Source organism: Brassica napus, chromosome C9, assembly GCF_020379485.1.
Source record: "Brassica napus cultivar Da-Ae chromosome C9, Da-Ae, whole genome shotgun sequence".
Lineage (NCBI taxonomy): Eukaryota > Viridiplantae > Streptophyta > Magnoliopsida > Brassicales > Brassicaceae > Brassica > Brassica napus.
This window is the reverse complement of record NC_063452.1, coordinates 64,767,635-64,787,438: the sequence shown is the minus strand read 5'-3', so window position 1 is coordinate 64,787,438 and position 19,804 is coordinate 64,767,635. Positions and strand designations below refer to the sequence as shown.

Genomic DNA, 19,804 nt, shown 5'->3' with positions numbered 1-19,804 from the left:
GGAGTCGTGGTTGGTCCAACTGAAGACGTCGGGTCCAATTGGCCTAAACCAAAATAGTGACACCAACAAGAAGAACATTTGTGAATGTTCAAGAGTAATAATAAACGTGACAAGTAGATACAAATTGTTGTTAGAGGAACTAGCATTTGATGAATGCAACTTTCTTCTTAAAATATCAATTATGATTTTATAGAATGCAATATACAAATCTTGTAGAATACATGTTACCAACAACAAAAGAAATGGGTAGAATACGTAATTTCTAATATTTTGTGGTTAACAAATCACAATCAAAAACTAGAAACAAGAGAAATAAATAACCAAAAAAAAAAGAAAGAGAGAGAAATAAACCGGAGGGGATCGAAGGTGGATCCGTCGACCACACGATTGCCATAATGAAAAACATTAAAAGGAAGGATGTTGTCGTCATCGATTTGGATTAGTTTACAATTAACGCGAAGATTAAAATAATAGTTAATCAACTTGTGCGTAGAGAGAGATAAAGTAGTTGTTTTTAAAACTGAAGCTGAAGATGCAGAGATCGAGGAGAGAGCAAGGAGAGCCTCGTCACTCACACAAGTCTTCGATTGAAGAAAGAAAGAGCTCATTAGTGTAATGCGATTCAAGCACGAGAATATCCAGTGAGGCTCTTTCCTTCCTTCCTTCCTTCGAGAGCGTTTTGGCTTCACGTGTTTAGATATCGAAGACTGTGTTGAAAGAGAGAGAGAGAGAGACCGGCGTAGTGATAATGGGTGCTTCGCCGGAGAAGTTGAGAATCGACATGCGAGAGGTAGAAGAGAAAAGAAGAGAGAGCAGCTGCTGCAGCAGCTCTGATTTTCTGATATCGGAAACAATCAGACGAGAGGAGGAGGAAAGCCCTGGCACTACGGAGGATTTCACAGCTTCTCCGCTTTCGTCTCGTTGGTCGGTGAAGAATGTCGACGACGGAGATAAGAAGCTTCGCCCCGTCTGTGCCAAACAATCAAGAGTCTCAGGTTCGTCCAAATGCACCCACCAAGTGTTTGCTTTTATTCCTCACTCACACTCTCAGTCTTAAAGTTCGTACCTTTGGCTATTTTGTTTACCCCTTGGAGTTTAATTTAAAATGCTGTTCTGACTAATGTAGAGATTGAGATGATGAAGGAAAGGTTTTCGAAGCTACTACTTGGAGAAGATATGTCTGGTTCTGGAAATGGCGTCTGCACTGCTCTTGCCATCTCTAACGCCATCACTAATCTTTGCGGTATGTGAAACCATCACTCTCGTGGCTTGTTGATTTAGTTCTTCTTTCGACAGATCTTGATAGGCTTGACTTTGTAAAAAATAAAGCTACCTTGTTCGGGCAACTATGGAGGTTAGAGCCTCTTCCTAAGGAGAAGAAAGACATGTGGAGACGAGAAATGGAATGGCTTCTCTGTGTCAGTGATCACATTGTTGAGATGACTCCTACTTGGCAAACATTCCCCGATGGAACCAAACTCGAGGTACATTTTGCTTATTGAGGATTTTGGATTTGTTAGGCTTGTTTGGATTTGGCAAACATTCTCAGCTTTTTTGGATGCCATTGTTTGTAGATAATGACCTGCAGACCAAGATCAGACCTTTATGTTAACCTCCCAGCTCTCAGAAAACTGGATAACATGCTTCTCGTAAGAACCCATAACCTCTCTAGCTTCTCTTTAGAGTAGTAGCAAAGGCCTCATCTTCTTCTCCTTACCTCTTTGCAGGAGATATTAGATAGCTTTGAGGAGACTGAGTTTTGGTATGTCGACCAAGGAATCGTGGCACACGAATCAGCAGCAGACGGATCATCTTCTTTTCGAAAATCATTTCAGAGACAAGAAGACAAATGGTGGCTACCGGTTCCACGTGTTTCACCAGGAGGCTTGCAAGAGAACTCAAGAAAACAGTTGCAGCATAAACGAGACTGCACTAATCAGATACTAAAAGCTGCTATGGCCATCAACAGCATCACACTCGCCGACATGGAGATCCCTGAATCATATCTCGAATCTCTTCCACGGGTAATAATATGGGAAACAAATCAATATACAATCTATATATTCAGCTACTACCTTTAAACCGTAAATTGCATTTTTTTCTTGTTAAATGTTTTCAGAGAGGAAGATCATGCCTCGGTGATTTGATCTACAGATACATTTCGTCAGATCAATTCTCACCTGAATATCTTCTTGATTGCCTTGACTTATCCTCTGAACACCAAGCCATAGAGATAGCTAACCGAGTCGAGTCATCCATCTACCTGTGGCACAAAAGGTCTAATTCAAAACCAGCTACTAATACCAAAACGTCGTGGGAGATGGTGAAAGAACTAATGGTTGATGGAGAGAAGCTAGAGTTGATGGCTGATCGAGCTGAAAGTCTGTTGATTTCCTTAAAACAACGGTTCCCTGGTCTCCCTCAAACCGCTCTTGACATGAGCAAAATCCAATACAACAAGGTAGCTTTCTCTCTAGAGATCCCCCAATCTTTCTGCTGTTTTTGATTGAATTCGTGGTTAAACAGTTTTCCATCTTGTTCTTTTGTTTTTAGGACATTGGAAAATCGATTCTGGAAAGCTACTCGAGAGTTCTAGAGAGCTTAGCGTTCAACATTGTCGCACGTATCGATGACTTGCTTTTTGTTGATGATCTTACAAGACACTCATCGGATCAGATACCGACTACATTAGGTAACAACGGTAGTGACGCTGTTAAGAACAATGCATTGTCTGCTACAACCTACACAACTCCAAGCTACTCTCCTGCAAAACCGGAGCTGGGAACATCAGTCACAACAGTGCCGCCGTCTCCTTCAAGGTTCAAGATTCCTCACAGTAGCAGCGTTAAAAGGGTCTTGACGGCTTATGTAACAAAGAACGAACCAAGACTGAAGGATATTCAGGTGGAAAGATCAAGCCGTTCATCGTCGAGTGAGAGGTTGTCTCTAGAGAAATGCATGAAGGAGTCGTTGAATGTATCGAACCTTGATCCTGGGATTTGAAAATGAATGCTCTAACTACTTGGAATAGTAGTCTCTGCTTTTGGATCTGTTCTGTTTTTTTATTATTATTACTACTTTCTCCTCCCTAGTGTTCCCTTTCTTTCTTCTTCTTGCTTGTGTGTATAGCTTTTAGATTGTATGATATTTGGAAAGATTGGGTTTAAGAGTTACAGAAAAGGAGTCTTGAGACGATAAACAGATCAGAATTTTTAGCTTTGAAGTTGTGAAGTGTATCAGGATTTTCTTATAAAAAAGTGGATGAAAGACTAAAGGAACAAGAACTACGACAAATGTATAAAGAAGCGGGAAACAACAACCTTTATAGCAATCCAAACCGATTTAACCAGACCAACTACACCATCACTCAAAAAATACATAGCAAAATAACAACTGTTTCCTTCAATGAAACTTTAGAACCAACAGCAGTTGATTTTATTTATATGCATGGAAACTTGAAACTTACTAGAGTTTTCTTACAAAACCCATATCACTGTCTTATTCATATTCTACGGAAAGTTAAATCTTGAACCGGTCGGGTTAATCACTAAAACCACGACAAAACCCCCCCCCAGACAAGCTTTCCTGGTCTTTTGCATCTAACCTTACAAACTTCTTAATACTTTTTTTGTAATAATAAGATGAGAAGTTTTTACTAATACCAACTGAGATCCACTGCTACCTCTATTCTTTTTCTTCTTCCTATGTACCTGCGGAATCAAACAGCGAACCAAACCAAAATCAGACTTTTCAGTCTTAGAACCGGGAGTAGAATTGTTCAACAATACCTTGCTGCCTTTGTAGTATAACACACTGGCTCAAGTAGTAAGATCTCCACTTAGTAATACAGAGACCCTGTAAGTTTGCAAAGAGCAGTTAGACAACGGAACAAAACAAAACAAGATAAAAAAAGATGGGGAATCAGATACCTTGCCACCAATTTCCTCTGGAAGCACTTCCGGAATCATCTTCGCCTCCCTCTTTCTTCTTCTGCTAACGAAACAAAAAAACATAACCCAATAGTTCAAAAATAATCTCTGAACAAGAGCGATAACTCTAGATTCTTTAGAGACAACAGTCAATGAACGACAGCAATAATAAGTTTAGTACTAAGACCCTTATTATAGCTCATCAACAATAACCAGTGACCAAGCACGATAACGTTAGTTCTAAACACTTTTAAAACCTCACCAAAAAAGGGTTCACAAGACCTAGTTATTGTACATGAACAATATATAACCAATGAAGTTTTTGTATTACCGCAGCAGAGTTGGCGCTGGAATTCTGACTCTGAGGCTGGAAATAAACATCAGGGCCACCGTAATAGATGGAAGAGCTCAGATGACAAGGTTGAACTCTCTCTTGTTGTTCCTGTTGATAAACTGATCCAAACTCTAATCTGTTTTTCTCAACATCACCACCTGCACATATAAACATTTCAAAACCTCCATTTATAAAATAAATAAATAAATAAATGAAATAAAGAGCAAGAACAAAGGCTTTCGTCAAAAGATTACCAGCCTTGGAGGACTTGTCGTTCCAGCCACCAGTCACAGTCTCTTGTCCCATCACCTTATGAAACAAAAGAACACACCCCATCAAATCTCAAAATCAAATTTTGATTAGAGAAACTTGTGCTCCAAGCCACCAATCACGACAAACTCTTCTTTATCTTTGTGGGGTTTTCCACTTTAAAATATATAAAAAAGTCTTCTTTTTCAAAATTAATCCTTTTTTTTCTCTTTGCAAACTATGAATAAGAACGAAATGATCTGCTATGATCGGATCAGAACAATTTCGAAAACCCTAATTTGTAAAATCTCAAAGAAATCGGCAATTAATGGAATTAGAAACAGAGATGCGCCCGATCAAAATAATAAAAATAAAAATCGAACCTTTAGAAGAAAAGAATCTCACCTTAGAAGGAGGAGCAAAAATGGATCCGAAAATCCCAGAGGAAGAAGAAGAAGGAGGATTATCTCTGGACCCAAAAAGCTGAGAAGTTAGAGATGGAGAAGAAGGAGAGGAACCGCTCTTCTTTATTCCTTCCATTCTTTCCTCTTTTTCAGCTGAACCCAACAATTCTCTGTATTGTATTAATACATACACCCGCGAGAGTATATGGAGACGTGTATGTATGAATCTGTGATGTTAGAGAGATTGCAACTTTTTTGAGAGACACAGAGAGGGGTAACAAAACCGTGGGTAGTTCTCATTTATTTATATACCAAGGATTCCAACCTAATTACACCTTCATTTTATATATATATATATTTTTTTTTTTCCAAGTATCAAATCAAATCTTTTTTTTGGAAACTAAAATCTTTTAGTTTTCCATGTTTATTTTACTTATATAATAGTATAATTTGTTTACGTGTAACATTCAACATTATTATGAACTTTTCTTATAAGTACTTACTAGATTAAGATCCGCGCCTTGCGCGGGATAAACATTATATATATAATTTATTTTATGTATTATATGTTCTTACATATTATATTATAAAATAATAAATATATATTGAATAATTAAAAGTCAGTAACTATTACATATATAATTAAATTGGTGCGAACATATAAATCAATTTTATTAATCCAAACATCTTTTTTAAAAAAATTGATAGGATATGTAATTAAATTTAAATGATATTAAAATACATAGTATATTTTTAATATTAATGTCTATTTTTTTTTTTAAATGATGTTTTCTACTCATATGTTTTTTTATCATGTGTATTTTTAATAGCAAAAACTTTAAATTACTGATAACAAAATTTTCATTGTGGGATTAATAATTTTAGTAATTGATAATTTAAAAAAATTTATCAATGTTAATTCAAAACTTTTATCAAAAAAAATTATTCAAAGTAAATTTTGAAACTAAAATATTTATTTATTCAATATGGTGTATAGTTTAATTTAGAATGATATATATACATATATATTTTAAATCTTAATGATTAATTAAATTAGACTTTTACTTATATGATTTTCTAATCATTTGTATTTTGTCATAACAAAAATTTTAAACCATGGATCGCAAAATTTGAATGTGAGACTTTTAACAGTTTTAGTAATTTATAGTCATTTTTTAAAATTCAAAATATAAAATATACAGAAAAATCTAAATTTTTATAATATGGTTATTGTGTTTTTTTTTTAATTATTTTAATAGTTTTAAATTAAACAAATTTGATAGAAGATACTTCTTTTTTTATCAGATCTTTATTATTCAAAATCATTAATTGTCATATATACTTAACCCACATTAGGCAATTCCGTAATCTTTATTTAAGGAAATAATAAATGACATTAATAATGAATTTATGGTTAGTTTAATAAAAAGCTTATTATATAATTAGATGGATCAACCTATTTCTCTAATAATTCTAATAATCATCCTAGTGATGACATGTGGCTACAAAAAGAAGTTGTAATGTTTCACAAATAATATATAGGGGATAAATTTATGTTTTATTAATCTAAAACCAACATAATAAGTTATTATTTATGTTTTCAGACGGTTAAATCAAACATCAAAATATTTATATATGTCAAATATTTTTTATCAAAATATATGCTTATTATTGTGTTAAAATTTTTAAACACTCCTATCTAAAAATAGTTTAGAAAATATCTTTATATAAGTGTTTTTTGTTGACTAATATTTAATTATAATTTTTTTGGTATCTTAATTTTTAAATTTTATAATAAAAATATTGTTTCAGATAGCAACACAATATATAAGAATATATTTTTTTTTAAATGATAATTTTATTTTATTACTCAGAGTCAATTATTTAATATTTAATATAACATATAAATTTTGTATGATTGAAATAAAATTTGTTTTAATTATATATAAAATTAATCAAGTGTATTGTTTTAATTAAAAAAATTAGTGAATCAGTTAGAAATTAATAATAAATCAATAACCTAGCTAAAAATCTAAAACCTAATAAAAATATGACAAATAAGAAAAACTAACTAAATTTTAATATATAACATATAAATTTAATATTATTAAAATAAAATTCATTTTTAACATATATAAGATTCATTAAGGGTATTTTTTAAATTAATAAATTAGTGACTTCGCTAAAAATAAATAATAAATCAATGATTTAGCTAAAACCTGATAAAAACATGACAAATTAGCAAAATTAACTAAAATCTTGGAGAACATGACAAATCAGCAAAATCACTTCATAAATAATAATATAGATAGATGTAACTGATATATTTAATATGTTTTTTTAATAACACCATAATTTTATTAATATCAAAAGAGATTTAACAAATTATCAGAATGAAACCTACAATAAATATATTATTGAGCTGAACATGATAATAGAATAATAATAACAGGATGCTACCTAAATTTATTGTAAGATAAACTGATTCGCTAAATTTTGTATTGTTGTTCTTAGTTTTATATGATTTTGTGTTAAGATATCATCCATTGTGTGTTATTATTGAGCTGAACATGATAATAGAATAGTAATAACACAATGCTTCCTAAATCTATTGTAAGATAAACTGATTCTCTAATTTTTGTATCGTTGTTTTCAGTTTTATATGATTTTTTCCAACTCGTTTTACCATTTAATATGTTTAATTTGTTTATATTCTAGTTTTATTCAGCAAAATACCAAAAATGCATATGCTAATTATGGTGATACAACTTTAGCAGTACCAATATAAGGAAAATTTGTATCATGTACGGTGACAACAAAATAAACTATGAGATAGTTAGAAATATCAAAAGTATATATTTGATTTTTGTTTTAATTTTCATATACTATTTTATTGCAATGATATATTTACTTGTCCTGCGTAATAGTTTTTGCTTTATTGTAATTTCTCTAAAGCATATCTTACTCTTTTAAATTCGTTGTTACTTTGTGAGAGATAAAGCAAGTTTAAACCACGCGTTAGTGGTCCAGTGGCGATCCTCGACCTGGGAAGTCATGGGTTCGAGTCCCGCTAGCGGATGTTGCTTTTGAGGGCCTTCGGGCCCAATACGGACACTTCCAACTACGCTGGCCACTGGTGGGATTTAAATGGGGTGATCACCAGCCCTCCTGGAGACCTCGGCGGGCTCCCCGGCTTAGCTCCGGTGGACGGTCATTGGTTGATAGTCGGAGCCTTACGAGGTCTTCGGATACCAGGGTTATCAAAAAAAAAATAAAACTTGATCTTCTAAGTGGTAATCTGGATACTTTTTCTAGGATGAGCCAATAACAATTCGACATCTGGTACAATTGAACATATATAACAATTTACAGCGACTAAGAGCATCATTATCCCAGAAACTCCAAATTGGGTTTCTTAATTATTATTTTTTTTTTACTTTTTCGAATTTAGAAAAAATAAAAATTAAAAACGAACCCATACGTTAAGAACTCGTCTAGTATCCTTGGATAAAGATGCAGGGAAGGTTATATCTCTTGGATGACTTAACTAACTGAATATTTGCTGACATACATACTACCGAAGAACAAAAAAGAAGGAAACGTAGCGTCGGTAGTTAGTTGGAGTATAATATAAAGTTTTTTTCTAGGAATCAATATCAATTACCGTTATCTTGTTACTTCCATACAACTCCCACTCGAGGTGTCTAATAGAACGATCGACACATGGCTATCGAATAGTAAGTAGGCCCAGTCTTATCTTAGGCCGGTAGTTGCCGCCACTTGCTACGAGTAACTCCATAACAAACAAACAAATACTATCCAAAATGGATAATTAGCGAACCCACGTAAGGATGAGTCAAAGCTCGTTGGGTGACTCTTCCACGTCTCTCATTCGCTCTTTGAAGATATCAGTTTCACGTGACAGTTAAAAAAAAGAACAAAAAATCCTTATCGTATACTTCTACATGACCTTATCTCTTTCATATTGTCGGCTGCAATATTGAAATTGACCTCTCTAAATATCTCATTGCGATGAATGAGACGTTACATTAAATGCGAATCAATTTGTATCTTTTTCCAACTTCGTTTTTTCAATATGCTTAGTATAGTTTTTCGAGATGTGAACGAATCAGTTTGAAATATACTTGCCTTTCAAATCAAATTCATTTTTCAAAAATATGCATGAGAAAAGTAAAAGATATTACATGCATAAGCCCAGGCTACTTCCGGCGGGGGTTTTGTTCTAGACCAAGAAGACGGGAACTCAATCTCGGGTTCCTTTGGGAGAAATCAAGTCCTCTCTTCCATTCACGCGGAGTTCCAGTTCCTGCTATGGGCAATGGGGAAGAATCTATGCATTTTGAATCGGATTGTCTGCAGATCGAAGAAGGAGAATATTCGCCATCCTTGACTTCAGAATTAGATAAATTCTTTCATCTCCGTTCTTTGTTTACTTTATTTTCCTTTTTTTTATTCATCGTGAGTTCAATTCTCGTGCAGATCTCCTTGCTAAGGATGCTCGTATGAAAAACTCTGAATTCTCCCATGTAAACATTTTGGTTCATCCGGGGTTAGCTCAGTCTAACCACCCCGAACCAGTTTAATGAAATATTGATCTTTTGTTGTCAAAAAAAAAAAAAAAGCTCAGGCTAACCGTCTAAGGCCTAATTGTTTTTTTCAAAATAAAGTTCAAGTTTCGAACGTGGTTTGGTTTGGTAGTTGATTCTCATGTGGGCTATACGAAACATATTAGTAAACATTTTTGTATACTTCATGGCATCGGGCAAATGATAGAGAAACATTTATTTTAATGGATTTGAAAATCTGAACTAAATCTAGTGTTATTGGTTCTATGATTTTCAAATTTGTATTAAAATCATGTGTTATTGGTTTAATGATTCATAAATTCTGTATCAAATCAAGTGTTATTCAATTGTACGGATTTACTAATATATTTGATTTTATAATGGATTTGAATGGATTTGTTTGGATTTTTTAGTTAAAAATACAAAGACTCAAATCCGAGAGAAAACCTCTGGATTTGCATATTTTACTTGAATTTATAAATACTATATGGATTTCTAAATCAATCAAAATATATAAACCAATAACATCTCGGCATGCATGTAGGCATTCCCATTCCACATCCTGAAAGCAGATGCAAAGCGGCCTACGACGAATTATATTGGGCTCCTTACGTAGTATAGAGCTTAATGGCTCATAACAATAAATGGGCTTGCTTAGGTTTTAAAATAAGAAGAAAAAAACGGTTGCACCCGGGTGCTATGACAACCATTTTATTTTAGCTAAAATAGCATAAACCAGTCTATCAACAAAATAAATCATAAATCAATTTATGAAATGAAAAGGGTATGGAAGAGATAGTGGCGTAATACAGATACAGCGCCCAGGAGTCACGCAACCGAACAGATGACGTCATTACAGTGTTCTCTGTACCACTGCCTCGTGGACCCTATTCTATAAAGCTTATTTGAAAAATAAAAAAAGACATCATAAACTTTTTATTTTCTCGGGATAAGATTAAATAACAAATATACCATCTTATCAAAGAAAATATTATACGTTGGCTTAACTACTTCTGTGTATTTCTGTTTATACATCTGTAATTTCTGTTTGAATCAATGAAATCATTCTGAGGAAAAAAACAACTTCTGTGTATTTCATTTTCTTACGAAACTATAATGAATTCCTGGTACTTCTAAAAACAATGTTAAACTATTAACCTTATTAGGCGCTAATAACCTTTCAAATTTCTTTTATAACATACTCCTTCCATTCCAAAATATAAGATGTTCTAGGTAAAACACGGTTATTAATAAAATTATTTTCTATCTAAAATATATTATTGAAACTATAAATTAAAAATATTTAATCAATTACAAAATATAACTATTAAATTTGATTGGTTACACAGATTTTGATAAAGTAAAAACTACCAAAAAATATGAAAACATCTTACATATTAAAACATAAAATATTTTCTAAACATCTTACATTTTAGAATAGAATGAGTATAATCGACCACAACTAGAAAAAACTACTGCATTATGTTATTCATGATTAACATAAATTTAACTGAAATACTCCCTCTGTTTCAAAATACTTTATGTTTTAGGTGAATACACAAGAATTAAGGTATACTCTTTTTCCTAAAAATAACATTAAAAATATAAAGTAAAACTAAGTCAGCCAATCATAAAAACAACTATAAAACATTATTGGTGACACAGTTTTCTGTAAAACTAAAACTAATATAAAAATATCAAAACATCAAGTATTTTGAAACATTTTAAACTCTCAAAACATCCTCTATTTTGAAACGGAGGGAGTGGTATTTATTATGTGTAGAAGTCTTTAGCAAAGTTATTATTTTTACATGGTTAATTACTATTCTCTTCGATCTTACTTGTGTGATAAGTCGTGCAATTTGTAGTCAGTCCTTTTCGTTCATTCATTGTGTCATTGTTTGTAGTTCATTACTTCATTATCTAAACTACGTTCTAACTTGTAAGCTAATAAGAGAAAGATTGATCAAAAAAAAAAAAGGTAAAAAGAGAAAGAATTTACAAAACGATAAAATCAGTAAGCTTTTCACATAGGTACTAACTACTAAGTTGGATTTGATGGAACATAACATAATATAGTCGTCGACATGTGGTGTGGATTTGTCATTTTTTGATGATATGACTATTTATTAAATCTAATTTTAAGCGTTCATCTAATTTGATTTACGAGCACTAATTATATGTGTGTATATATTGGTTCAAATTTTTAAAAAAGCATCGAGTGACTGATGTGATTTTTACTTTAAGAAGTGAGTTTGATTTATTTTTCAATATGCCAAAATATGGTATTGGTACCATGAAATTTGATTTCTATTTTCATAATTCTCCTTTCATATTTTGATATGTAACATATGTATTGTAGGTGTTGTGAGACGTAGTTATCCTACATTTTTCTAATCGATTACGATTTTTTTCAAAAATGTTAAGATTAGTCATTTTATTTGATGAAAATTATATTGTAGTGCGTGGACGGCAAAAAGAAATATTGTGTGCGTGGAGTGCACTCGCAAGTGAATAGAAAATGAGTAGATATTTGTTCCAGAACGAACATGTACGGAGTTTTATGAAGAACGAGAAACGGCGTTACATCAAATGACGGCAAACTCGGTGGATTCTCGCTAAGCAAAAGATTTGTGCAGACAAAATCAAACGTATTAATGTTTGAAATTTATTTATAAATAAAATCTAGACGACGTCACCGGAGAATCACATTGGACTCAGAACTTGAGTCTTTGCAGTTGAACAGTATCTGTATACTTTAATTAACTCCTGCTAAATTGCGAACAGTCTCTCTAGATTCACAAAGAAAGCTTTTTCTCTCCTGCTCTATAGATTTTTTTTTTTCCATCTATTTATTTTATTAATGTCCAAATTACAGGAAACAAACCCAAGTACAATACATAGATAGAAGAAAGCCTAAACCCGAATGGCAAACTAAGCCCACTTGGGCCCAAAACCCATGAAACGAAAACCCTAATTGAAGGGGTGCCGCCAACTGCGTGTCAAGGGGAAACCTGCGTACCATGACCGTCGCAACTTGACCACCATGCCCAAAGCCCTTGCCTCTACGTCGCGCAAGACGCTCAAAGACCACCACTTCATCATCACCGCTTATTCCAACGGAGATCTTCAATCGATCTAGATCGAGATCTCATCCTTAACACAAACGAAGCCACCACACTCAGAACCATCTTCAGTCCGCCGGAGAGCATCATCAAACGAATCAATATCTCATCCGACCATTAAAACATACAGAAAAAAGAAATAAAACCAGAAGCCCCAAAAACACTGCCTCCTTCTCACGGGACATCCCGAGCCGACTACAACGACTCCCGCAGAGCCAAAACCACCAAACGCCTTCATAGACAACGACGCAGAGCTAAGAGAGTCTCCGTCCCCCGGGAACAAGAGCCGGAGCTATATAAGCCTCCACCACCCGGAAACCAAGCTAAAAGGAAAAAAACGCTTTCTACCTCTCCAAAACAGACACATCAAATCGAGCAAAGGATCCAAAAACGGATAGGGGAACTCAACGCCGGACCGATGGTGGCTGTGGAAGCCCCTCCATCGGTCGGAAACCAGATCTCACTTTCTCTCCACTCCTACTCTGTAGATTTATGATGTAGGTAATCTATAGAATGATAAAAAAATGTTGGATTTTTTTTTTTGCTGTTGTTTTTGTTTGAATTACGTCTTGCAAAATCACAATTATCCAGAGTTGTGTAATAAATCAAATAGTGCAAAACATGCTTGTGCTAAATGACTCCAATAAAATCAATAAGGGCATATATGCTATCTATCGTCCTATATATTAAATGAAAAGTCACTTAATTGATTTTTGCTTAGGTGTAAATCATAAAGAAAATTTAAGAAAAATTATTATAATTTGATTAGTTGAAGAATATTCAAATTTTAATTATTTTAATTAGATCTAAAATAAAAAGTAAACCTAGAATAATTAACATCACTTACCAAATAATCTAAATGATATTACAAATAATATTTTATGGCAATAATGTTTGATTAATTATTTTTATATTTATGTACTACATAAAATAATTAGTAGAACACAATTTATAGAAATAGATATAATGATTTCATATTCTTATATAAAATATTATATTCGTAGATAAAAAATGATAATAATTATTAATGTCTTATAATGTCCATATATGTCTGATAAGTCATTTATAAAAAAAATAAAATATTTATAAAGTTATCTATCATGGCTTACAAAATTATTTATCTTAATTTAAATTATTTATACGAGTTTATAAACATTTATAAAAAAAATTATATATATTAAATGAGAAGTCACTTAAGCGACTTTTGCTTACATGTCGATTATTAGTGGAGTCTTAAGATTTTTTTTATAATTTTATGGGTCGATAATTTTTAAATTTTTTTTAGTTTATATTTAAAATAAAAATAAATCTAGAGCCAATTAATATCACTTGAAAAATAATCTAAATTATATTACAAATAATTATTTATGGTAACTAATTGTTGAAATAATATAAAAAATATTATATTTTGATCAATTCTTTTTTATATTTATAAACTATGTAATATAATGAACATAACTTTTTATCATTTTTAATTATTTTAATTACATCAAAAATAAAAGGTAAGTCTAAAACTAATTACTACCACTTGCCAAATAACCTAAATGATATTACGAATAATAATTAATGGTAGCTAATTTTCAAAAATATAGAAAGTGTAATAATTTTTGATCAATTCTTTTTATATTTATATACTACATAAAATTATGAATATTAAACAATATACATAAATCGATATAATGATTTCATATTTATATAAAAATATAGTTGTATCGATAATAATTATTAATCTCTTATAATGTTCATATATGCTTTATAAATAATTATGCTTTGAAGATTGGAAAGATTATATTTAAAGGAACATGTAAGAACTTTAATTTAACTTTTTTGCATTTAAGCCAAATATAGTGAATAAGGTAATGTTATCATTGAAAATAATTCTGAGATGGATTTTTGGTGTATTACTATTTTGAAAGATAAATAAATATTTGGGAAAGCATATGTAAAAAGTTAGGAAAATATTAGCAAAAATTTAATAAAAAGAACGAAATTATAACGAGGAAAATAATGTGATAATTACATATATATAATTCCACGAGCATTTGTTATTACTGAATATTCATCAGTTATTTTTACATCAAATTTATAAAAACTTTACGACTGATTTTCAAACTATTTGAAGTTAAAAATTATATTTTTAGTGTTTCTAATTATTACTCAAAATTTGAGACATTGTATCATAATATATATTTTCTTACAATATTTATATTTACGAATTCACGGACAACCAACTAGTTTGTTTTAAGTATGCATCCAAGTTATACTGTAATAAACATAAAAATAGTTTATAAAAGTAAGTGTTGGTTATTACCAGATGATCCAAGCATCTTATTTGTAGAAAAGGATTTGTATGCAATTGAAAATGATATGTACTTCCTGATATCCAAAAAATATGGATGATAATACATTTTTATTCAAATTACCATACTCGCGTAATGTTTATTACTTCTGAATCAAATCATCCAAATTACCTTCAAATCTTTTTAATTTTCTAATAAAGAAATTTATGTATCATCGCCATGGAAGCAACGATTGAAGTATGACTCTTAGAACATCTTTATCCCTCTAAAGAAAGGGTTGCTTATGGCCTGGGGCTCCACCAAAAACACAAGCAACATTCCTTCTGCATGCAAAATAAGCATCCAGTTTTCTTTATTGCTTGTATTGTTTGCGGACCCCATTAACACGTGGCGGTCAGCAATTGGTGCACTTTTTAATAATAATAAAAAAAATTTAAGCAATTTTTCATGGTTGTTAAGATAATCATGCTATTAGATCTCAGGGCATTACGAGTTGCGACTGATTTCTTTACCATAGTGGAATAAAGCGAGACAGTGGGTTTTACTTTTGTCCAAAAGATTATATTAAGTTAAATTTCAATAGTCTTGTGGTTGGGATGTTCTTTCATTATGATCAACCAAGCCATTAACTCATAATTATGTTTTAACCTCTTGAACTTTCATACAAAATAGATTTATGTTCATATATTACTAGGGATCGGAGTGAATAATTTAATGGTTATGTAAATGATACTATTAGAGTCGCAAAAGATTCATTGTATATACAGAGAACTACTATTTGTTTGTCAGCTACAGAGAGCTAATTAATAAAATCGCAGTATGTTAAATTTCAATTTTTTTTTATTTTCAGCCAAGCAATTATGAAAAAGAACGATTGCTCGGTATATCTCCATATGTGTGTAAAATCCGTGATGTAATGTAATAACTGAAGAGCAGAACTAATAATTACGTGCACTTTAATATACTGTGATACTTTAATGGAGTGCTTTGGTTCTTTTCAATTTTGTGGTCCAAATTAGCCAAAAGAGGAAATACTTTATATATAAATAAATGTAACAGGAAAGAAAACACTTGCTTAATGTTCGAAACACATTTTCAAATGCTTTACGTCGCATTATTTCCCATGCAAACGAAAATCATCTAATGATTATTTCAAACATGATTATTACAATACAGTAGAACTTACTATTCCGTTTTTAATCATTTTCTGGCAGATTTATAATACAATTTTTGCTAACTCACAAGCAGAGGTTTTTAATCATTTCCTGGCAGATTTATAATTCACGGGGTTTTTTAACTCGCTCTAATAACTTAGACCATCCTACGCAAAAATTTACTCTATATTTTACTCTAAAATAGAATAATTATATTATATAGTTAAATTTATTCCAACGGTTCATTCTATAATAGAGTAAAAAAACAACATTAGACTATATCTACTCTATTAAAATAGAGTCCTGTTTGAAATTACCATGGCATGCTTTTTAATTTGGGCTTATTAAACAATGTTGTGACTTAATATTAAAATATGTTTCATATACAAATTTATATGGTAACCAACATACTTAAATTGCTGACAAAAAAAAAAAAAAACCAACATACTTAAACTAAACCAATCTTCATTTAAACCATCATTTACAATTCGGTTTAAGTTTTGGAACTGTTCAAATTGTGTTTCATTAATATAAAATATACTCAGTTAATTTGGTTAGTCAATATTTAGTTATATGAACAATCATAATCGTTCCCAAAATTTACCAAAACTTCCAAAGCTACGTATTACATTATCAACACCACAATGCTTATCAAATCTAGATAAACAAAAAGGCAATTCGTTCAACTAGAACTCTGGCAATAACAATTGTCTTGGAGTCGATAACATATATCTCTTCAAGGTTTAACAAAAATTCAGAGTCATTTAACCCTGAATTTCTGATCCTGCTTTATCAAGAAAATTTGCATACGAATGACCAATATGAATAACTTTTGTCTTTGAGTCAATAACATAGATCTCTTCAAGGTCTCACAAATTCAGGGTTGTTTAATCCTCTATTCTAATAATGCTTTGTCAAGAAAACCTGCATATGAATGAACAAGATGAAGATGAAAACAATATTCTCAAATATCATTTTTTAAAATGTTTTACATCGACGATTAATTTGTATATTTATATATACAATTAAAAGATTTTATGTTGCATCATAATAGTGGAAAATTATATGTTTCATACAGTAACCATCATTTTATATTAATGAGTTAGTCTAACAACATTTTAAAAAATACATAAAATATGTGAAAACATTTTAGTATCTATGCATATTGTATAAACTTCCTACATTGATGGAAAGAAGATACAGAACAATTGACACTTTCTTATATGTTAAATGGTTGCTACAAAAACCTCCCTAAATTTCTGGTACAATTCTAGATATCTTAACAAATAATTTAAACTCAATATTTTCTGAACAATCATCTCTTATATATTAAAAGAGAAGCATTGTAATAAATGCATTCACATTATAATAGACATGTGGCAATCTCACAATGATTTGATAATAAGTATGCTAACGTGTTCACACTATATACATAAATGTGTTCATACTATGTACTTTGCGATTTTTTTTAATATAAAACTCATATAAATGGTTCCAATAAAACTTTAGATTTTTCGGTTCAAACAAAAATAGATAACGAATCAAAAGCCAAACTATATATATATTATTTTTATTGTTTACGGATAAAGTTGAGCAAAATATTCATAAATTTTGATTCGATTCGTTATCCGTTTTGATTTGAACCAAAAAATCTGGATATCCGTAACTCTACGAAACAAATCAAATACTAAAATACAATATCCAAAAAAGAAGCAAATCACAAATACCAATATTTTTAGGAACGAATATCTAATTTGATCTGTTATATGCATATATATACATATATGTAAAGAAAATATATATATATATATATATATATATATATATATATATATATATATATATATATATATGTTATATATATTATACTTTATATCAGTTTTACAATATTTTATGAATTAAATTTATTATATTAGGTACTAGAATTTAAAAAGTTAAATAATGTTTTATTTTTGTAACAAAATGTTATTATTAAAAAAAATAATTATTTTAAAATTTTATTTTATTTACGGATCAAATCAGATATTCTTTAAAATTCTAAAACATTTCGGATATCCGAGTCACCAAATATCTAGGTGGCTAAAGATCGAATCGACACAAATGCTTCCAAATACCCAGATATTCGATATGTGCCCACTCCTATTTACGGATACAATTTTATTTTCTTTATATGTAAAAATGACTTATGTCAAGGCCTTTTTTATTTTAAATTAATTTTAATTTTATCTTTCATGTATTATTTTGAACAAAAATGTCATTTAATATTAATTAACAATATTTTTATATATTTGTCAACTATTTTTGTATACTTTTTACATACACATATATGTGCACCTTGATGTGAGCACATTTTAACTAAGTATTCACCACAACTGAAGTGTCTAATTTTTTTGAAAGTTGAAATATTTTTTCTTAATGATTCTTTCACTACCGACCAAATTGTAGTGAAACGATTTGTTTTAATAATTTTCTTTTCTTTTTATTAAACTATTATATGTTTAGAAACTATTGGTTCGACATGACAGTTATTTAAAATTCATAACATGAAAATAAACAAATAATATTATTTTTTTGTTTTTACCGGAAAAAACCAAAAAACCAAACATTTTAACCAAATAAACTAAAATGAATATTAATTTAAAATAATAGTTATATTTTAGAAGATTAAAAACCAAAAAAAAACTTAAAACCGAACCAATATCCAGATTAAACAGATTTAATATCTTTTTATTAAAAATTACGAAACTAATAATCACATCCCGCGCAAGGCGCAGATTATTACCTAGTTAATATAATTAATATCTTGACAAAATATCTTAGATTTTACCTAGATTACGTAGTACAATAAATTACACTATTAAAAATACTTTTGATGAAACTTTTCATTAGCACAAACGAACCATAAACAACGTAAAAATGAATCCTTTTTCAATTGGCTCCTTTAAAACTTATCACCTTGCTAAAAGGTGTAAAGCACAAACGAAAACGTAAAAAATGAATCATTTTTCAATGGCTCCTTTAAACCCTATCACCTTGCTAAAAGGTTGTAAATTTGAAATTAAAATTATTTAATATCAATATATCATATATATATATATATATCATAGTTATTATAAATAGTGATCTAAAATATAAAATATTATCATCTATACCAGACACACACATTTCAAAAAAATCTTAAATCTTACAAATATATATATTTAATTATAAAAAATACATCAAATAAAAAGGTAAAATTTACAAAACGGGTTGGAAATTTGCTAAAGTTATGTATTAGATATATAAATTTACTACAAATAAAAACAAATACAAATGAATAGTATAAAATAAGATAGTATCAGTATAATTTTCAAATTTGTATGATTCTAACAAACTAAACATGTTATGATTTAAAAAAATTAACATGTATCATGTTTATCATAAAGAAGGTAAAAAAAAATTAAACCACAACTTTAATAAAACTTAAAGACGAATAAATTTTTTACTAAAAGTATATTTACAAAATAATCCTGCCCTCGAAAAGGGCGGGTCAAAATCTAGTTTCACATTATTATAGAGTAATTCTATTATAAAGTAAGTCTACTATAGAGTGAACCATTCAAGCAAATTAAACTCTATAATAGAGTTACTCTATTTTAACGTGAAATATAGATGAAATTTTTGTGTTCTATGGGAATGTTTTCAGAACGCATAAATAATAATCGTATTCCTTTGAACGACAAA

The 19,804-nt window shown here is 30.3% G+C and overlaps 2 protein-coding genes across 5 annotated transcripts; one reads left to right on the top strand and one right to left on the bottom strand.

Moving 5' to 3' along the window:
* The first annotated feature begins 347 nt into the window (after positions 1-347).
* Positions 348-3,223, top strand: LOC106372562 (rop guanine nucleotide exchange factor 7). Its single transcript, XM_048768424.1, has 7 exons — positions 348-995; positions 1,127-1,243; positions 1,330-1,484; positions 1,575-1,649; positions 1,728-2,024; positions 2,120-2,461; positions 2,554-3,223. The coding sequence occupies exons 1-7, from the start codon at positions 749-751 to the stop codon at positions 3,001-3,003; spliced, it is 1,683 nt and encodes a 560-aa protein (XP_048624381.1). The 5' UTR covers positions 348-748; the 3' UTR covers positions 3,004-3,223.
* Positions 3,224-3,303: 80 nt separating this feature from the next.
* On the bottom strand, positions 3,304-5,238 carry LOC111211101. Of its 4 annotated transcripts, none has more exons than XR_002662282.2 (6): positions 4,918-5,238; positions 4,518-4,572; positions 4,261-4,421; positions 3,930-3,993; positions 3,789-3,855; positions 3,304-3,710 (listed from the first exon to the last, which is right to left on the bottom strand). XR_002662282.2 is itself a non-coding variant. In XM_022693827.2 (5 exons), exons 1-5 carry the CDS (start codon positions 5,050-5,052, stop codon positions 3,839-3,841), a joined length of 432 nt encoding a protein of 143 aa, XP_022549548.2. In that variant the 5' UTR covers positions 5,053-5,230; the 3' UTR covers positions 3,786-3,838. The 4 variants fall into 4 exon arrangements, 2 of the variants coding, with proteins under 2 accessions (XP_022549548.2, XP_022567704.2); XR_002662284.2 differs by having other exon boundaries at positions 3,930-3,990; XM_022693827.2 differs by lacking the exon at positions 3,304-3,710 and having other exon boundaries at positions 3,786-3,855; positions 4,918-5,230.
* Positions 5,239-19,804: the final 14,566 nt, after the last annotated feature.